Source organism: Leptodactylus fuscus, chromosome 4 (genome assembly GCF_031893055.1).
Source record: "Leptodactylus fuscus isolate aLepFus1 chromosome 4, aLepFus1.hap2, whole genome shotgun sequence".
NCBI lineage: Eukaryota > Metazoa > Chordata > Amphibia > Anura > Leptodactylidae > Leptodactylus > Leptodactylus fuscus.
The window spans coordinates 161328417-161347214 of record NC_134268.1 but is presented as its reverse complement, the minus strand read 5'-3'; the positions used below and the strand labels follow the sequence as shown (position 1 = coordinate 161347214).

Below are 18798 nucleotides of genomic sequence, written 5' to 3'. Positions count from 1 at the left end.
CTTCCTGCCGTCCACAAATGACTGTTCATGATTATGTATGTAATGTGACTTACTTGTAATAAATGATTTACATACAGTTGTTTCTGGGAGAATCCTGGTGGAATACTATTACATACATTAAGTAAATGGGAAGAAATATTTATTCAGCATCTTAATGGCGTGCGAGACTGGCGACTACCCCCATGTGTGGGTTTACAGTTTCAGCCTTTGACATATGTGCTGTATTATATCCGCTGATTGCCAATTATCTGTTAGAAGAGATCAGGCTAAAAGAGAGAAAAGCCAGAGTACAGAACATGAATGAGAGTAAAAAGCAGTGTAGACACTAGAAATGAGAAGCCATTATCGCTAGAGTGGCTTTCTCCATTTCGGTAATCTTGTTGCTGTGTTTACTTGCAATGTAGACAGTACAACCGCCGAAGCCTCATTTTCTAGGCATGCACAACAAGCCATTCGTGACTAAATGTTCAATTTATTTATGCAACCATGCATAATTTCATTTAGACGCTCCAATATAAAGAAACAGAGAATAAAAAAAGGAAGAGAAATGCATTATGTAAAATCTACAGCTGACTTACTGTTAGAATCCGTTCTGAATTACAATGCGTTCTTCCTATTGCCAGATGTAGAATCTTACCACTGATTTCATTTCATTAGTCATTTAGAAAGCTTTGCAGCAAAGAGACGTCAAAATAAAGTGTTATAATGATAGAGGAATATCAGCCGTGCCTATAGATAGTGAAGTGGAATCCTGGCCTATTCATGTCAAGGAAATCATCCTCATTGGATTCATTTATGTTAACTGTACGATGAAAGATAGCTAGACTGCATTTTATAACTTTATTTCAGTGACTGTAATTGGCAGTATGGTTTATTATTCAGCACAAAACTGAGTTTTTTCCCCTGTTGGAGATATAATGTCTTTTAAAAAGTTGTACCATAGTGAAACAATGATATTTGCTTCCCATGATCTACCATTGTAAAAAAATGGACAGTCTAAAATATAAATATGTTTATCATGTACTCCTTAAAGAGGACCTTTCATGTCCTCGAGCACATGCGGTTTTATATGCCACTAGTAAGCCAAAAGTGCACTGAATTTGGCTTTTCCATTATGTTCCCCGGGGGCTTGAGATATCGGTGCCATTACCAATATCTGCTCACTGTCAGAAGGGCGTTTCTGACAGTCTAGTTGGGCTGTGAGGAACGCCTCCCTGATACTACTCATCCATAGCTCTGTACTGTCAGAGGAGGCGTTCCTTACTGCCCAGCGATGATGATAAACTGTGAGGAAGACCCCCTTTCCCTAACAGTACTTGTCCATAGATTAGTTCTGGGGGGCGTTCTTCATAACTCAGCGTCATCTCTGACAGTACAGGGCTATGGACGAGTACTATCTGGAGGGGCGTTCTTCACAGCCTAGCTAGACTGTCAGCTACGCCCTTCTGACAGTGTGCAGACAGCGGTAACGGCACCGATATCTCAAGCCATAGGGAACATAACTGGAAACCCGACAGTGCGCTGAATTCAGCTCAGCTTTGTAGCAATACATAAAACCGAATGTGCCTGAGGACATGGAAGGGCCACTTTAAATTCTGAATGTGCCCCTACAATGATATGCGAATAGACCCTTCAAAAAGGGTCCTCAATACAGGGCCAAACTTTCGACTCCAGCTCTGTCTCTGATTCTTATATTTTACTGCAATTTTTTCCTCCTATTGGAGATATAATATATGTTGTAATATAAGTTGTAATAATAATACAATGACATTTTCCTCCCATGAGCTACGATTGTTAAAAAAAAAAAAAAAAAGTACAGTATAGCGTGCAGTATATTTTCTTACCTAATTTATCAGTATGGGGAAATATAGTAGACAACACTTTACTTTACAGTCAAAATATCAATACTTTTGGCATGTATTCCTTAAATTCGGAATGTGCCCCACAATGATATGCGAACAGAACCTTCAAAAAGTTCTCCATACAGGGCTGTGGAGCTGGTAAGTCAAATTTTTGACTCTAGCTCTGTCTCTGATTTTTATATTTTACTGCACTGCAACTATGGCTCCAGTTTTAACTCTGACTCCTTCATAAATGGCTGGTTTTTTTTTATAAACTGTGTCTATGTCAAAGCAAGAAGTCTCTCACCAATTGCTTTGGGCTGAAATGGTGAGGAATGGGAGAGAATTTTTTTAGTTGAATTGAAAACAACAGTATCCAGAATCTGTGTCTGGAGCTTCAAGAAGAGGTAAAAAGAGGTGAACATCTGGTAGAGGTGGCAGCGCTTATTACACAGGACTGGTTGATGCTAATGAAGCAAGACCATGACTTAAAGAACATCTCTTGCGTTTGACAAGTGAAGACCAAGGAAAGGATAAGTCCAAAATTGGAACATCTGGTAGAGGTGGCAGCACTTATTACACAGGACTGGTTGATGCTAATGAAGCAAGACCATGACTTAAAGAACATCTCTTGCATTTGACAAGTGAAGACCAAGGCAAGGATAAGTCCAAATTTTGAAGCCATATTATAAAGATCACAGGCTTGAATGAGTTTTTGGCCTATTCCATAGTAGCGAGAAGGCATGGAACCCAGATCTACCTATTATAATCATTATTATTATTCATGTTCATATGTAATTCCCTCTGTATTTCCTACTCTTTTAGCCTCTATTCCACTGCAAAAGGCAGTACCAAAAGTTCATGTCAAAACACTGCTCAGCTGGTCTCATCCATCACCACAGTGACAACCAGCAACATGACGGGGTGCACGTAAAGGACTAACAAACAACACAGTACCAGAACTGAGTTGAGTGGAGGTGAACCAAACTGAGTTAACCCCCATGATTAAATTGGCTTATGTTATGGTCAACATGGTAGCTTAGTGGTGAGCACTGTTGCCTTGTAGCACAGAGGGCCTGGGTTTGAATTTGACCAAGGCCAACATCTGCATGTAGCTTATGGTATGTGGGTTTCCTCCAATATACTGATAGGGTAATTGACTTCCTATGCAACAACTGTTGGGGGTGAGCACCAGTAGGGCAGCCACTAACCCCAATTCTCCCTATACTTCAAGTCCCTTGGTGAGAAACGCATGTTGCAAATATGTGCCATTGTCATCATACTGAGAGTCAAACTTCTGTACTGTGCTTGGACCGCTGCTGTCTGTTTTATATACAGTACCTATACACGTTATCGTATTTGCTTCTCTGCTTTAAATTCTGGTTTACCTAAGGTCATAAAATGGCACATAATAAGTGATGTGATGGATGCTATAAACATCTTTTTTTTCTATTTTGTAGCTAAAAATGACAATAAAATAAGAAAACTTGTTTACGACTTAAGAGTAACCTATTTTAAAGGCATATAAAACAATCTTCAGAAAACAAATATTTAGTAAAATGTGATTTATGCTAAAAATAATTTTCTTCCTTCAGAGTCTCCTCAATAAGTGAATCTTTGAAATCCGCTCATCCTGCCACCCTGCAGTACATATCAAAGGCTTCTATCTGATTTAGGATGTGAAAAGTTGTTAATCTAAACTCTTGCAATTCTTTTACTTGACACATTTGATGGTTACCTACAGGCTGTGTGATCGTGAACAGATGCAAGTGCCGAATAATTCCTCAAATATATTCCACATTGCCATCTAGGTCTGTAGGAAGCTCAGTATATTACCACGTTTATTATGAGCCTGACTTAGGGGTAAAGGGGAAATTAAAGCTATTTATCACACAGTAATTCTATGTCACCTGCAGCTACTGCAAGAAAATCTACTTGATTCTGTCTATAGAGTGTATCTATGGCATAGAGCACACAGTAGCACAAAGTAATATACTGTATATTTCATCATATGTGGACCTTGCTCAATCAGTGTACAGTATGTAACTCTGTATGCAAAGACTAAAGAGCAGATACCATAGATAAAACTATATTTAAGTGTAGGATAACCATTCTATTCTCCCAGGACCTCTGGGGTTATTACATACAGCACAGGAGGAACGAACATATCCAAGTGGGCCCCCGACCCAGTTATATGGGTATTATCACTATAGTGTGAACATATAGTGGTAGGTATCGGTTCTATGCAGGGCTCTGCAGACTACATCAGTGAATATAGCGTAGGAGACATTTAGTCACTAACAGTCTCTAACTATAATCTTTCACATTTTCCCTTGTGGGAATGCAAAAATTGAACTTAGAAGAAAAAATAGTGTTTTCCATTTTCACGGCCGAATTCTGTAAAACACATGTAAGGATTCACTATACCCCTTGATAAACTCTTTGAGGGGGGCTACGTTCCAAAATAGGAGTCACATTTTGTGATTTTCCACGATTCTGGTACCTCATGGCAAATGGAGCATGGTACCTGAAAACTTATCTAATAACAATGAATTAATAGCAGTCACATGGGAAGATCTGAACAGACATTAATTACCCCTTCTCAGCTGCTAACTGGTTCAGTGTCTCAGAACTCTGAATAACTGAAGAGTTGATGAAAGCTTCACATGTGACCATGGCACCTTAAAGCAACAGTAGTGAGTCTTGCTGCAGTGAGAATACTTACTGAGCATTGTAACAGAAAAGGGCTTAGAGTGGTGCTGGAGCTACATTGGAGCTTTCTGCTCAGATCAGTACAAGTCAGTTCATCTCTGTGTATGTTCTGCATGATTCTGGGGCTATTTTCAAGTGAGAGAGCAGATTCTCTTCTACTTTCTGTTTGCACAATATGGCAGCAAAGCCCTACCCACCAGCTCATGGAGAGGTACAAATTCAAGATACAGCATGCAGAGGGAAAACCTTCAAAATAATAATTTATAAGTCATATAAGTCAAATGAAACAACAGGTGTCCATTTTTCTACTTTTCCTCACATACCTACATGTGCATATGTGTCCTTCTTTACCCATACCTCCCAACTTCTGAAGAACCGAAAGAGGGACAAAATGTGCGGTGCGCGTAGCGCGCCGCTGCAAATTTAGCCCCACCCACTTTTGTGTTGACTCCGCCCACTCGTTGATTTTTCATGTGCCCGCACCCAGTATAATCCTCCTACAGTCACCCGTAAATTATATGTCCCCCCTCTATCTCTCCCCCAGTTTCATATACACCCTTCATCTGCCCCCAGTTTCATGTCCCCCTTCCATCTCTGCCCCCAGATTCATGTCCCCATATCTCTGCCGCCAGTTTCATGTCCCCTCCATCTCTGTCCCCAGATTCATGTCCCTCCATCTCTGCCCCCAGATTCATGTCCCCCCTCCATCTCTGCCCCCAGATTCATGTCCCCCATCTCTGCCCCCAGATTCATGCCCCCCCATCTCTGCCCCCAGATTCATGCCCCCCTCCATCTCTGCCCCCAGATTCATGTCCCCCATATCTGCCCCCAGATTCATGTCCCCCATCTCTGCCCCCAGATTCATGTCCCCCATCTCTGCCCCCAGATTCATGTCCCCTCCATCTTTGCCCCCAGATTCATGTCCCTCCATCTCTGCCCCCAGATTCATGTCCCCCATCTCTGCCCCCAGATTCATGTCTCCACATCTCTGCCCCCAGATTCATGTCCCCCATCTCTGCCCCCAGATTCATGTCCCCCATCTCTGCCCCCAGATTCATGTCTCCACATCTCTGCCCCAGATTCATGTCCTCTCCATCTCTGCCCCCAGATTCATGTCCCCATATCTCTGCCCCCAGTGTCATGCCGTCCTCTCCTTCATCTGCCCCCAGATTCACGTTCCACCTCCACATTAAACTTACCTTCTCCTCCGCTCCCTCACCGCTCTCTGCGCCTCTCTTGCTGACACATGCGGTTGAAGGAAGGAGCTGACACAGGTCAGCTCCTCGCTTCGCCGCTGCGTGTCTCTCTCGCTGACACATGCGGCTGAAGGAAAGAGCTGACACAGGTCAGCTCCTCGCTTCGCCGCTGCGTGTCTCTCTCGCTGACACATATGCGGCTGAAGCGAGGAGCTGACCTGTGTCAGCTCCTTCCTTCAGCAGCATGTGTCAGCGAGAGAGGCGCCCAGCGGGGAGCTGACCTGTGTCAGCTCCTTGCTTCAGCCGCATATGTGTTCAACTCAGATCTGCTTCCTCTGGACGCAGATCTGAGTTGAAATCGGGACATACCTCCCTCCAACCGGGACCGCGGGACATGTCACCCAAATAGTGACTGTCCCGCGGAAATCGGGACGGTTGGGAGGTATGCTTTACCTGTCCCCTTAACACAACTTAAGAAGTTTTTCTAAAAATAACATTAAGATAACTCAAAGTGACTTACTGACCGGCCTAATTGTCTCTCTTTTATGGTCACTCTTTGGGGAAACATGTGAACTACTGCCTTTCAAGGATATTGTTAAGGATTAAGGATTTTGTCAAGCTTTGGTTAGCATACCTTAAAGGGATCCTATCATGTATACTCAATTTTATACTGTGTAAGTGGCCATTTACTTGTGGTCAGCGGGCATGCGCAGTAGGCTTTGTGCTAGGCCCGAGGCCTAGAAGTTTGAAGCCAACCCCCGGAAGAAGACACGTGAGGACCCCGTTCATGAAGAAGATGGAGGCGGAGCTAGAGAGTTCTCCTGTAGCATTGGGGACGCCCCCAGTGCTGTTTGAGCGCTGGAGACTGCCCCCAGTGCTGCGAGAAAACTCATTAGCATACCACCAAAAAACGGGATTTTAAAGGGGTTGTTCCATCTCAAGGATCCTATCTATACTGCTAATGTATGTGGATTTAAGACTTTTCCTAAATACATTGCTTCATCAAAACTGCTTTGTTTGGCTGCTATCTTAATTTATTCACTTAATTGTTTATACTGTATTACCATAATCACGGGCCTGGTGTTGATCTTATCTGCTCGGTCCACAAGTGACTTAGCTGCCTGCTTTCAGGGAGTGGGGGGGAGGAGCTGAGTCTGTTTTTCTGAGCTGTTTGTGTCTCTGCCACAGACAAGTAATGGAGCTCCTGCTCTCAGATAGGGGAGGAGGAAGGTGAGCACTCCTGCTAGTATTTCTGAGCTCATTATCTTTGGCTCTTCCCCAGTTATCAGTCAGTTTCATTGAATTTGGCTGATAAGGGCTGAGATAGGGAGTCCTTTACCTCTGTATGTAAACACAGACCTAAAACGAGTTTATTGCAATCAAATCCAGCTCCGCTACATCAGTTTACTGACTGCAAACATACTGCTATGAAGGAGAGGTAGCAGAGCAAGTGAAACTCCGCCCACCAATGCACCGAGAAAACCAGGAAGTGAAGAGAGCACACAGCATGCAGGTTGCTGAACAAGCCAGTTGGTAATACCCCTTTAACTGAATGGTGGCCCGGAGAAGACATCTAAAAGTAGGATAGGCAGAAAAAATTGAATTAAAATGATAGGATCCCTTTAAACAAACTGGAGAGAATTTGGGGATACATCTGTAATTCCAATATAACAGGAGCGGAATAAGACTACCATGGGCCCTGCAGTGTATAAGGATTCTTGGCCCTGACCAGGCAAAAGTTTTCTGAGTCTTTTTAAATAAGCTTATTATCAACTGAATGAACATTCATAGGAAAGTTCATTCTAAAAATTCCCAGTGTTAGGTTGGGTTTTTACATTGTTAATGAAAAACATACAACATGCACCCTGGGTTCTACCAAGCCCAGGAATCAGATGGGTGTAGCTATAGGCAACTTTATTTTTAATAGCCACCGGGTACTGCAGAAGGGACATCCCCATGAAACAGCATCAGGCTCCCTCTCACAGTGTGATGCTGCGCCTTGATTTATAGAGTAGTTGTAAGTTTATTTACAGGAACATGTAAAATTCTGCTGCCACTGTAGACAACTTGAAAGTGGCGTAGACTGGTTAAAGTTGGTGAGATATTTGGGTGACGTGGGCTACCCAGGAGCCTTGGGCCTGAGGTGGCTGCCAAACAGGCCATATTATAATCCACTACTGACTGCCTGTGATTTATTTTTTTTAACATAAATTTGTGTTTTCTGTGCAAAGAACAGACTGAAATTTTGCATAGTTTTGTGGAAATATATTTGTATACACATAAAGAATTCAAGGGGTCCTTGTGCTGTCTGATGGTACAAGGACAGAATCACTTATGTGTGAATAAGGCCTCATTCTGCCTCCACTCATATACCATTCTATGGTGAATATAAAATGTTGCTGCACCATAACCACAGTATGTGAGCTCAACCACCTCCAATAACTAAGACACCCCCGGAGCCATCAACAAAGGGGGACATGACTTTGGGATGGGGGAACCAATAACTCCCGCAGTTTCTTCTTTGTGCAGTATTTGTGTAGATTTATACAGACTGGTTCATCTTTAAGAGTATATCAGTGTATATTCTGCTTTAGGGGTATATAGTGCTTAGTGTGTTTCTGTAGGGAGGAGTTTAGGAATAGAAGTAATTTCCTGTCTCATCCATCTTCTTCCTCTTTGTATGTGAGCTCAACCACCTCCAATAACTAAGTGATCGGCAGGTTCAAGTGCAGTATGTCATGTACTGTATGAATTTACATATGCTATAATACATCTGTTAGTAACTATGCTTCCATTTATCATTATGGATATTTACTACCTCGTATATATTTTATAACATGTATTTTTATTTTGAAGATATTCCTGAAGACCCGCAAGTAGCAGAAGAGTATTACGAGGATGGCTTTGAATCTTGCTCAGAAGAGAGCGACGTAAATTCCATAGAGGAAGAAGACTATGACGAAGAGACACAGAGGACTCAGAAGACATATCAGCAGGTTTGAGTACATTTTTTTTTTTTGCTATGTAAGCTGAACAAATGCTCTAAATTCAGACTTCTGCTTGTTTCTACTTGGTATCAGACAGGGCACTGATGTTCAAACCCCTACCTTGCATCAAAGTGCATGAGAATTTACCATACCTTATCTATGTACTGGAAAAATTCTGTGTGCTGCAGATTTTATATTCTCAGCAAGTCAATACATACTAAGTATTTCTACTTTTTTAGTGAGCAAGGTAAAATCTGTGACAAATCTGCTTTGAACTCATTCTGATAGCGCTGCTGATTATTTTCTGGTAGATTTATGTCCCATGTGGATGTGCTCTTTAGTGTCACCCGTGTACTGGTGATATAACAGATCTACTTTAATATAATACAGTACAGTATATTGTTATATTGTGTACGTGATGATTACAATAAACTTTGTTTAGTTGAAAAAAAAATTAAAAAGATCACTGGAAATCCCACTTTATATTGTGCATGTGTGTTCAGTGTCCAGGCATAGACTTTGAGCAAGCAGACTTTTTTTGTAGACCTGGGCTGGCAGTATAGGTTTGATGATCAAGAACAGGCTGGGGTCAGGACTAGGTGTCACATCAGAGTAAATGTCAGAAGACAGGACAAGTTCAGGTAACACTCCGAGGTTAGAACCCAGTAGAAGCCGTCAGCATACAGTAATACTTTAGCGGGGTGCTAGGAAACAAAGTTTGCCTAGTAAGACTCTATTATATACAAACTGACAGATCGGCTGTGGAAAGATTACTGGAGCTCCCGCAGGCCATGTTGGTACATGTACACATCCCATGGTTAGATCCAGCAGCTGTATCCACAGGAAGTAATGGTAGTGTGGAGAAGTGCAAACCACACAGTGTGTACTGAAGGTAACCTTGTGGGAGAGGCAATATGTTGGCAGGCACATACCACTGGCATTACAGTATAACTAAAGATACTTGCTACAAAGTATAATCCTATTATATTATTAGATCTTGCTGTGAAATGGGCAAGCTGATTGTGGGGGCAACTACTACTTCAACCCATAGGAGAACTACTCTTTAAAGAGGTATTCCCATCACACTTGTTCACCAACCTGCAGGCTGTGTGCTCTCTTCACTTCCTGGTTTTCTCAGCGCATTGGTGGGCAGGATTTCACTTGCTCTGCTATCTGCTATGTCTGCAGTCAGTAATAAGGGATTGGTTGTAAATGAATTACCACAGTATGAAGCTGATGTAGAGGCTGATGTAGCAGAGCTGGATTTGAGTCAGTTTGTAATACATACAGAGGTACTGGACTCCCTATCTCAGCCCTTATCAGCCAAAATCAATTAAACCAACTGATAAGTGGAAGAGCAGGAGATAAGAGCTCAGAAATACTGGAGCACTCACCTCCTCCTTCCTCTAAATGAGGAGCTCCGCTGCTTGTCTCTGGCAGAGACATACACAGCTCAGAGCTGCTGCCGTGCACTCAGCCCCTCCCTCCCCCCCTGAGAGCAGGCAGCTACATCACTTGGGGACTGAGCAGATAAGCTCAGAATGGCCCTGTGGTCATAGAAACGCATGTAAACAATGAAGTGAATAAATTAAGATAGCAGCCAAACCAAGCAGTTTTGATAAAGCAATGTATTTAGGAAAAGTCCACATATATCCACATAACCTAGCAGTATAGATAGGATCCTTGTTATGGAACAACCCCTTTAAGAGCTTCGGTGAATCTGCTGTTCAAGTGACACAGCCATGGTTCTGTGATGTTTTATTTGATATCTGCATTTTGCAGGGTCAAGGCCTGCATAGAAGGAGTACAATCCCTATGTTCACACTAAACAGAGCGCTCTGGAAAGGAAAGAATAAAACATTCATTAAACCCTGTCATTGAAAACTGCATCATTTCTAGCTCCAAACAGCTTAAAAAACAACAGTGGGTATCACTATACATAAAGGAATATAATTGACCTGTCCTTGGGTTGTGTCTGGTAATGAGGCTTAGCTTTAGTAACGTGAATGTGGCTGAGATGCGATACACACACAACCCGTGGACAGGCGCTGTTTTTGGATGACCTTACAACTCCCCATATCTGTTTCATGTTAATACCATTCCTCCAGTCATTGTCTTCTGCCTCCAGAAACACATTTCTCAGACTCTCATCCTGAGTTGAAATAGGAAGCTTTAGTACAACCTTCAATGAGTAATTGAAGCCCATTGTATGTACCTTTCCATACGTCTCTTCCCCCAGAGCCAGACCCTACACAATAGGTAAATAAACTGCACATATAATTGTGCAACATATTTTCTTCTCAGATGTCTTTTGTTGAGTATGGAGGTGGGTCACGTTCAGATGGATATTGGAATTACAAATCTTTGTCAATATACATACAGGACAATACATGTGGAGGGGGTTTTCAAAACCTCATGCTCAGAAACTATTAAAGAATGGATATAGGATTTTCCCTGCTGGGTCCCCTCTGATCTTCTACCATCAGTGCAGAAATCTGTTAAAATGTGTTCAGTTTTTTTAAATCATTGGACTGTATAATGTGTAGACGTGTTAGGACCTCCAGAGTAACTAATGGTGCTATTGTAGTCACAGTCCACTTTGGTCCTCTAATAAAGTCTAAAGTATGTGAGATGTGTTCTTAAAAATGAGAGAATCCCTTTAAATGTCCCTTCCACAATCTGTTAAGTTTTGCCAGTTGTAGGGAATGGGTAGCTGCATTATTGATTGAATGATGATCATAATAATGGATATAAGGTGCAGAAGCCAGTAAGACCCAGAGCTTAGTGTGAATATAATGGGAGTCTATGTGATATATATTTAGTACTGCTACTATATTCTAAAATACTAAATATTAAACATCTTTTGCATCTCTCCTGCCAAATGACTGGCGTTTTGTAGCAGTACCCCTTATACCTCCCATATGGTAACCTTAAATGTGCATAAGTAAGAATGGCCGTAGTCCAGGTGCTGCTAACAATAATAAAATCATGCTAAGAAATAGGTCAGACTGTACAACCGTGAACAGATATTACCATAGTGATACGCTTACATGGACTGACACCAACAGAGGTTGCTTATATTTACATCTCTGCTGATATAAAAGCTATCTCTTGTCTATTCTGTCCTGATAAATGTGACTGCTGACTGTTAGACATAAAACTAAAATAGATTGTCAGATGAGTGATGTCACCAAGCATACTGTAAAGTAGTGTATTGGGATGGCAGCTAGAAGGGGAGAATCTTGACCATGACCTATTTATGTCCTCTGAATATATTGCTTGTGCTAGAATAAGAAAGATAGATGACACAAGATGCTTGAAACACTTGGATAGTCCACTGAATCATGCCTTATGCCCCATACATACCTTGCTGTGAAAAATATTAACCCCCTCCAGACATCATCTGTTATAGCATATTTATCACATTGAATGGTTTGCAACTTGTTAGCCAAAATTCTAATAGTAGACATAAAAATACGGTACTATTCCGTTATCGGGCCAGCAGCAGCGCATTTCAGCACCAGCTTTCGGGACAGCAGTTCAGTTCAGCAGCGGGAATTACAATGACATCCGAGGACTGCTGGCCCGATGCTTGTGCCCAGTAGCCAGTACATCAATGACCCCCCCTCCATCTCCTCCTCCTTCCAGTGCTGCCCCCCAGCTCTCCTTACATCTACCCCGTACCCTCTCCCCGCCACATGACTAAGCCGATGCTGGCCCGATGATAGAGGCCGTGCTTGTGTGTAGTAGGCAGTACATCGATCGATGCCCTCATCCTCCTCTTCCTTCCAGTGCTGCCCCCCAGCTCTTCTTACATCTGCCCCGTACCCTCTCCCTGTAATAGGCCTCACCGTAAATCTTGAGCAATGAATGCTACTAGATAGCCGCCGGACGCTGCAGAAAGTTTGTCCCTCCGGCTCGCTGTAGCTCACCGTTCCTATAGTCGGCGTGTTTCTTGTCAGGGCCTGGATTGAGCCCCGGTGTCTTTCCTTTCGGTCTCGGTACTAGCGCTGAGGTGAGGCCTAGTCGTGTGGCGGGGAGAGGGTACGGGGAAGATGTAAGGAGAGCTGGGGGGCAGCACTGGCAGGAGGAGAAGGATGGGGGAGGGGGGTCATCGATGTACTGGTTACTGGGCACAAGCATCGGGCCAGCAGTCCTCGGATGTCATTGTAATTCCCGCTGCTGAACTGCTGTCCCGAAAGCTGCTGCTGAACTGCGCTGCTGCTGGCCCGATAACGGAATAGTACCAAAAATACTATTAATAGAGATAATAGTTTGTACATTTATTGGAAAACAGACCGTCCATATGTCCCACATAAATGTAATAACAAGTTTTATCACCCGTAGCATAATAAAATTCAACATAACTTTTTGCTTACTGCTTAAAAATGTTAAGTACACTGTACTGTGCAAAACTGCCTTGTAAAAACGAGTTCCCACCCTGCTGGTCAGTGTCTCCCGCTGTCCATGCATTTCAAATGAATGTCACAGTGTAAAGATTTGTCCTTCCTTACATTTCCCCTTGGCTTGACATATCACAATGTCACAGCAGTGGATTGTGGGACCACCGTGCTACCAAACTGGTTTGCTTTAGGACCACCTCTAAGGGCAATATCCCAGCAGACTCCCCATTCTTCACCTTTTAACCCTGATACGGAGATCTGGGAGTCCACCAAACTGCTACCTCTTGAGGTGGTAAAGACTAAAATCAGGATAGACAAGTGAAAAGTCTAAAATTAGATAGGGAACAGAAAGCAGGAGACAGACAGCCACAGATAAAACACACCTGGCCGGAAAAAACATAAAAACAGGACAAGGACTCTGGCATAAAACTACTGAGCAGCATGCATGTACACAGATAAAACTCAAAACTGATAAACAGGACAAACAGACAACAAAATAAAAATATGAGAAATTGGAGCATTGGGGCGCAGATGTAAACCTGCCCTGAGAGACCATATGTATAATGTCAGGAAGGCTGCTCAACCACTGTTGTTACATCCTCACCTATTTCAACTCCTGTGCCATCCTCTGTCCTCATTGTACGGCATAGGAGGTGTGTCCACTCATGATTACCTGCTCCCGGATTCATGTCATTCTGTTTTGGCACTGTTAAGGTTAACATTTGTGTGCTTGTGATTGACAGCTTATCTGCCAGTCAAACCTGGGGCGGGTTCTGGACTTAATTAAACTAGCCATAAGCCCACACATGGTTGTTGGCTATTGTATTGTGCGTTTCCCTTGCTCTTATATTGTATTTTATATTTTTAACGCTGCTTTTTGGCTTTTTTGACTGTTCTTTTGGATTGTGATTTGGTACTGCTTTGTCTCTCTGGTTTGACCTTTGGCTTGATGACTCATCTTCTGTTGTGAGTTGTCATGTCCTGTTCTGTGTCTCACTTATCTAGAGTAGGGTTTGTTGTCCAGTTGTCCCTGTCATTAGGACTGTTGCGGCAAATAGGTAGGGACACGAACTGGGCCTAGGTTTAGGGCTCACTGTCTCTGTCTTCCCTTCCAACAGCTGTTATTGGGAATTACCTTTAGGCAATTCTAAGAACCGTTTTCTTTATTATAACTGTGTGATAAAAGCTGTCTATTCCCCGTTGTGGAAGTCATGTGTGGTACTATCCATCTCCTAGAGGGCACTTTCCTCTTATCTGGAGATGTCATCTGTATTGTTATCTGTATATTAATCTGGTCGCTCTGGTTATCAACACCCAATAGGAGCCATGAGTTATGAGTAGACACTATATCACAACAACCCTGTATGGAATCATTTTGATTAGTGATGTGATGGCTTGTTCCTGTAGAAGGACATAAACCCATGTAACAGATTCAAGCCCCCATGCAGTGTGTCAAATTCATTATCTTATATTCATACATTTTTCTGTTGTTTTTGGATTTGAAGTTTCCCCTTAAAACCAAAATGTTCATGTAATTGATGATGTTATGATCTTTATTGCAAAAGTGTTCTGGAATGGGGAGGTCCATTCTCTGCTCTGTAATCGCGTTGCGGTGTGAATTCATCCGCATTCTAAGTTTCTGACCAGTTTGTTTGACATACTCCAGGGGGTCTTGAAACTGTCACACGGGTTTATGTCCTTCTACAGGAACAAGCCATCACATCACTAATCAAAGTTAGCCATAAAGACCACTCTTTGAACTGATAAGGTCCTTGTGAACTGATGATTTGTCTACTTGTTTGTACCAATTACCATCTACTCTCCCACCAAACATTCTATTCCTATGTGTCTCTTTTTGCATAAATATGCATCCTTCACAAATTGTGTTTACACTATGCCTGAGGAAGAGGCCTAGAGCCTCAAAAGCTTGCAATCCGTCATCTTTTAAGTTAGCCATTAAAAAAGGTATCAACTACTGAAGACTCTCAATTTTTTATATTTCATATCCACTGGCTAACATGGTACAAAGATATATTTCCTTATGCATACATATATTTATATAGATTTCTTTTTGTTTAATACTATCTGTATACTGAAGATCCATATGAGATTAGCTACCCTGCATATAGTCATATCATCTATTAAGAGGGCTGCCCTATACAAATAAATGTTAAAATTAAGTTGTACAGAACTGTAGACCTAAACATTCAATGGTGGATATTACATAGCACTTTTATTGCTTGGGCCCTGAGTTTTGCTTTGGGCATCTATGATCTCTCAGTACACCCTTGGGTCCATGCATAGATAGAATGCAGACAAGGTTTAGGGTGAGGCCACATGTTGCGGTAAAGCTGCATTTTTTTCTTGCACATTTTGCTGTGAGCTAAAGCCAAGAGTGGATATAACAGACAGGAGATAGAAATATAAAACTATAAGGGTTTGCTTTGTATTTCCCATTTCTTTTGAAGCCTCTTTTGGCTTTGGCTTAAGTGAGCACTGCAAAATCTGCAACAAAAAACACAAAAGTTTTCTGCGACTCCTGGAGTGACATCATGTTTGCAGAACTGACCTCTTTTTTCCATGTTTCTGGCAATCCACAGGATACTGACATGATGGACATGATGCTTCATCTAGAGAAAGTCCTGGCTACCAGTTGTTTGGGTAAGACAGTATTTTCTAGTGTGTATATTGTCATTACACTGGACTTTGTTCCTGGACTCAAGATAGGGATCAAGATGTCATAAAAGTTTAATAAAATTGTGAGTGAGAATAACAATAAGAAAACTAGAACAAGAGGTATCTTCTAGGCCATAGCGTTTCCTCCGCGGCAGTTCACCTAATGTATTATATAAGATATAAGATGTACTTAGAAAATGTAATACAAATTAAGTTAGGAAGGAATTACTTGGGAGATTCCAAGGTAAGTGCTGGTGGCATAAATGGGAAAATGAGATAAAATCTATAATGAAATACTTATAATCTAATAATGGGAATTTATCGGAATCATATGGTAGAGAACGACTTTGTAGTAGTCTGATAAAGTTTTAATGCATTTGTGGTTAGCTTTAAACTCTTATATTGTAATTTTCCAGTTATACAAACTTACTACGAGTATGAGAATATTCTGTCATGCTACTAGCGTCATCCCCCACAAAAAGCAGAGTAGTAATAAATCCACGCTGAAAAGAACCAGTGTTGGCGGACATTTTCTATGCATTAATTTGCAAAACAACAACAACTACTTGTAAAACTGATATAGCTTATCGGTATACGTGGCATGCCTGTGGCTTCTTGATCTCTTCTGGACATTAGCTTTATTGAAGATTAAATGAATGCAGTTTTAGACTGAGGTCCCACATCGTGGAAAAGGAGCTTTTTTTGTTGCAGATTTTGCTGTGTCTGTTTAGGGTCCATTCACACTGAGTTTTTTGGCGAGGATTTTGGCGCTGAATCTGTGTCAGCATCCACATGGAGAAAACACCTCCCCATAGAGTTCTATGGGTTCTGTTAGCTTTATTTTTTCGCTAGTGGAAAAAAAGCTTCCATAGGCTGAGGCCCCACATTGCGGGAACGCACCTTTTTTATTGCAGATTTTGTTGCAGTTTTTTGAGCCAAAGCCAGGAGTGGATTGAGTAGAAGTATAAGAACTTTCTATAAATTTCTCATTTACTTTGTAGCCATCCTTGGCTTTGGCTCAAAAAACCACAGCAAAATCTGCAACAAAAAAAAGCTGCGTTTCCGCAATGTGGGGCCTTAGCCTAAGGGTCCATTCACATGGAGGAAAATGGAATTTCAGTGCTGAAAAAAAGCCTATTAACTTCAATGGGTTACTTTTTCTGCTAACAGAAAAAGGAACCCATTGCGTTCACACAGAGTTTTTTGGTTAGGAATTTGGTCAGGAAACTGACTCAAATTCCTCCTCCTAAAAACGCCTCACCATAGGACTGTATGGTGAGGCGTTTTTTGGAGGAAGAATTTGAGTCAGTTTCCTGACCAAATTCCTGACCAGAAAACTCCGTGTGAATGCAGTGTCAAGGGAAGGCTTTTTTTTCAGCGCTGAAATTTCATACCAAATTCCTCACCATTTTCCTGAAAGGACCCTTCAGGCGGAATTTGCCTGCAAAAACCAACGTAGTCAATGGGAGGCGGAAAATCCACGTGGAATTGGCATTTTTTCCTTGTCAAATTCCTCGCCAAAAAACTCAGTGTGAATGGACCCTTTGGGAGTCTCTGTAGTGGGACCTCTACCAATTTACAAATCATATAATCTTCTTGAAATATGGAGCCTGGGAAACCTCATTAACCCTTGTACACTAAATAATGCAGGTCTCTAATATAGTTTGTGTTTCAGTTTAACCACATTTTCAAGGCTAGTGTTTACACACAGAGATTCAACCTGATGCTTGGGAATAGAAATTTCTAGGAGTGCTTGTTCCCAATCGTTACCATGACTTTACTGCATTTAGATGGAGCAGATTCTTGCTCTGGTATGACAATGAGCAAACTGTCCCTCCTCATACATTTGCTTTTGTAGGTAACACATTATCCTGTTTACATAGGGAGATGTTGCGACAAAGATGGAGGTACAGTTTTACATTATGTTCAACCATTTCATTAAAATGTTTTCCGAGTTCCTATAAAACTATGTCAGTGGGAGGGAATGGTATAAAAGAGTAAAATAACCCATACTCATCTCTTAACTTTTTTGCCACTCTGGTGCTCCCTCTTAGTCCTTGTTTACTAGGCTGTAGTAATGACATGACTATCTATCCAGCAGCTGATGGGGAGTGCCAGGGTGGCAGTACAGCGGGTGACTTAACAGGTGAGTGTGGTTTCACTTATTATTGTATATCACTCCCTCCTGCCAGCCTAATTGTATAGGAACTCTGGGTGAAAAATCCTAATAGTAGTTATTACAATGTCCATATAAGTTGTCTCCCAGCGCTAGTGTACTATGGATTTTATAGAATGTTACTCTACACAGTGACATTCAGTACACTAGCTACATAGTAAGGTAAAGCTATAAAGAGACATGATTGTTGCCAAAAATCCTTCCCAAATTTAAAAATGGCATTGAAAATATATCGCTGGATCTAGTCCTAATCTACTAACTTACTAGTTACCCTTTAGAGATTTTCTTCATCTTATACATTCAAGATGTATCCCATAAACACCATTAAGTGCATTTAGGCTGATCTTTCTGGATTCTGTCATTATCTTCATAACTTTTATAGTCAACCCCTAAAACTGACACAGGTTAGTTTATGTCAGTACAAATACAGAATATTGTATACGTGATCTGACGGGTGATTTGTAGAAAAATAAAACAGCATAGGTAGCAATGAATAAAGGTACGGATAAAATTGTCACATATCTGAGAACCCATATAGTGCTACTAAATTGTAGAAAACACAATAAAAAAATAAATATTAAAGTTGTCGGTGCAATGGGATGACAATCTGATTCCCACCTTTCATATAAAATGTATAACAAAATTAGTCTCGGAGCTCTGGAATTAAGTTGTCCTAAATTGTAGAAAACCACAAACGTATACAACGGGGCAGGTTTATTAACAATTTATGACACTTGTGTGGCATTAAAAAGTTTCAAACTTTTTGTTTACACTTTTGCATCAAAAATTGACGCAAGTGCCATTTTT

The 18798-nt window shown here is 41.5% G+C and overlaps 1 protein-coding gene across 1 annotated transcript in view; it reads left to right on the top strand.

Moving 5' to 3' along the window:
* NEK11 (NIMA related kinase 11) overlaps nt 1-18798 on the top strand; it is a 171500-nt gene that overhangs the window by 114832 nt on the left and 37870 nt on the right. The window contains exons 13-14 of the mRNA XM_075271296.1: nt 8606-8745; nt 15740-15800. Coding sequence (XP_075127397.1) covers nt 8606-8745; nt 15740-15800 — 201 coding nt within the window. The remainder of the gene's footprint in view (nt 1-8605; nt 8746-15739; nt 15801-18798) is intronic.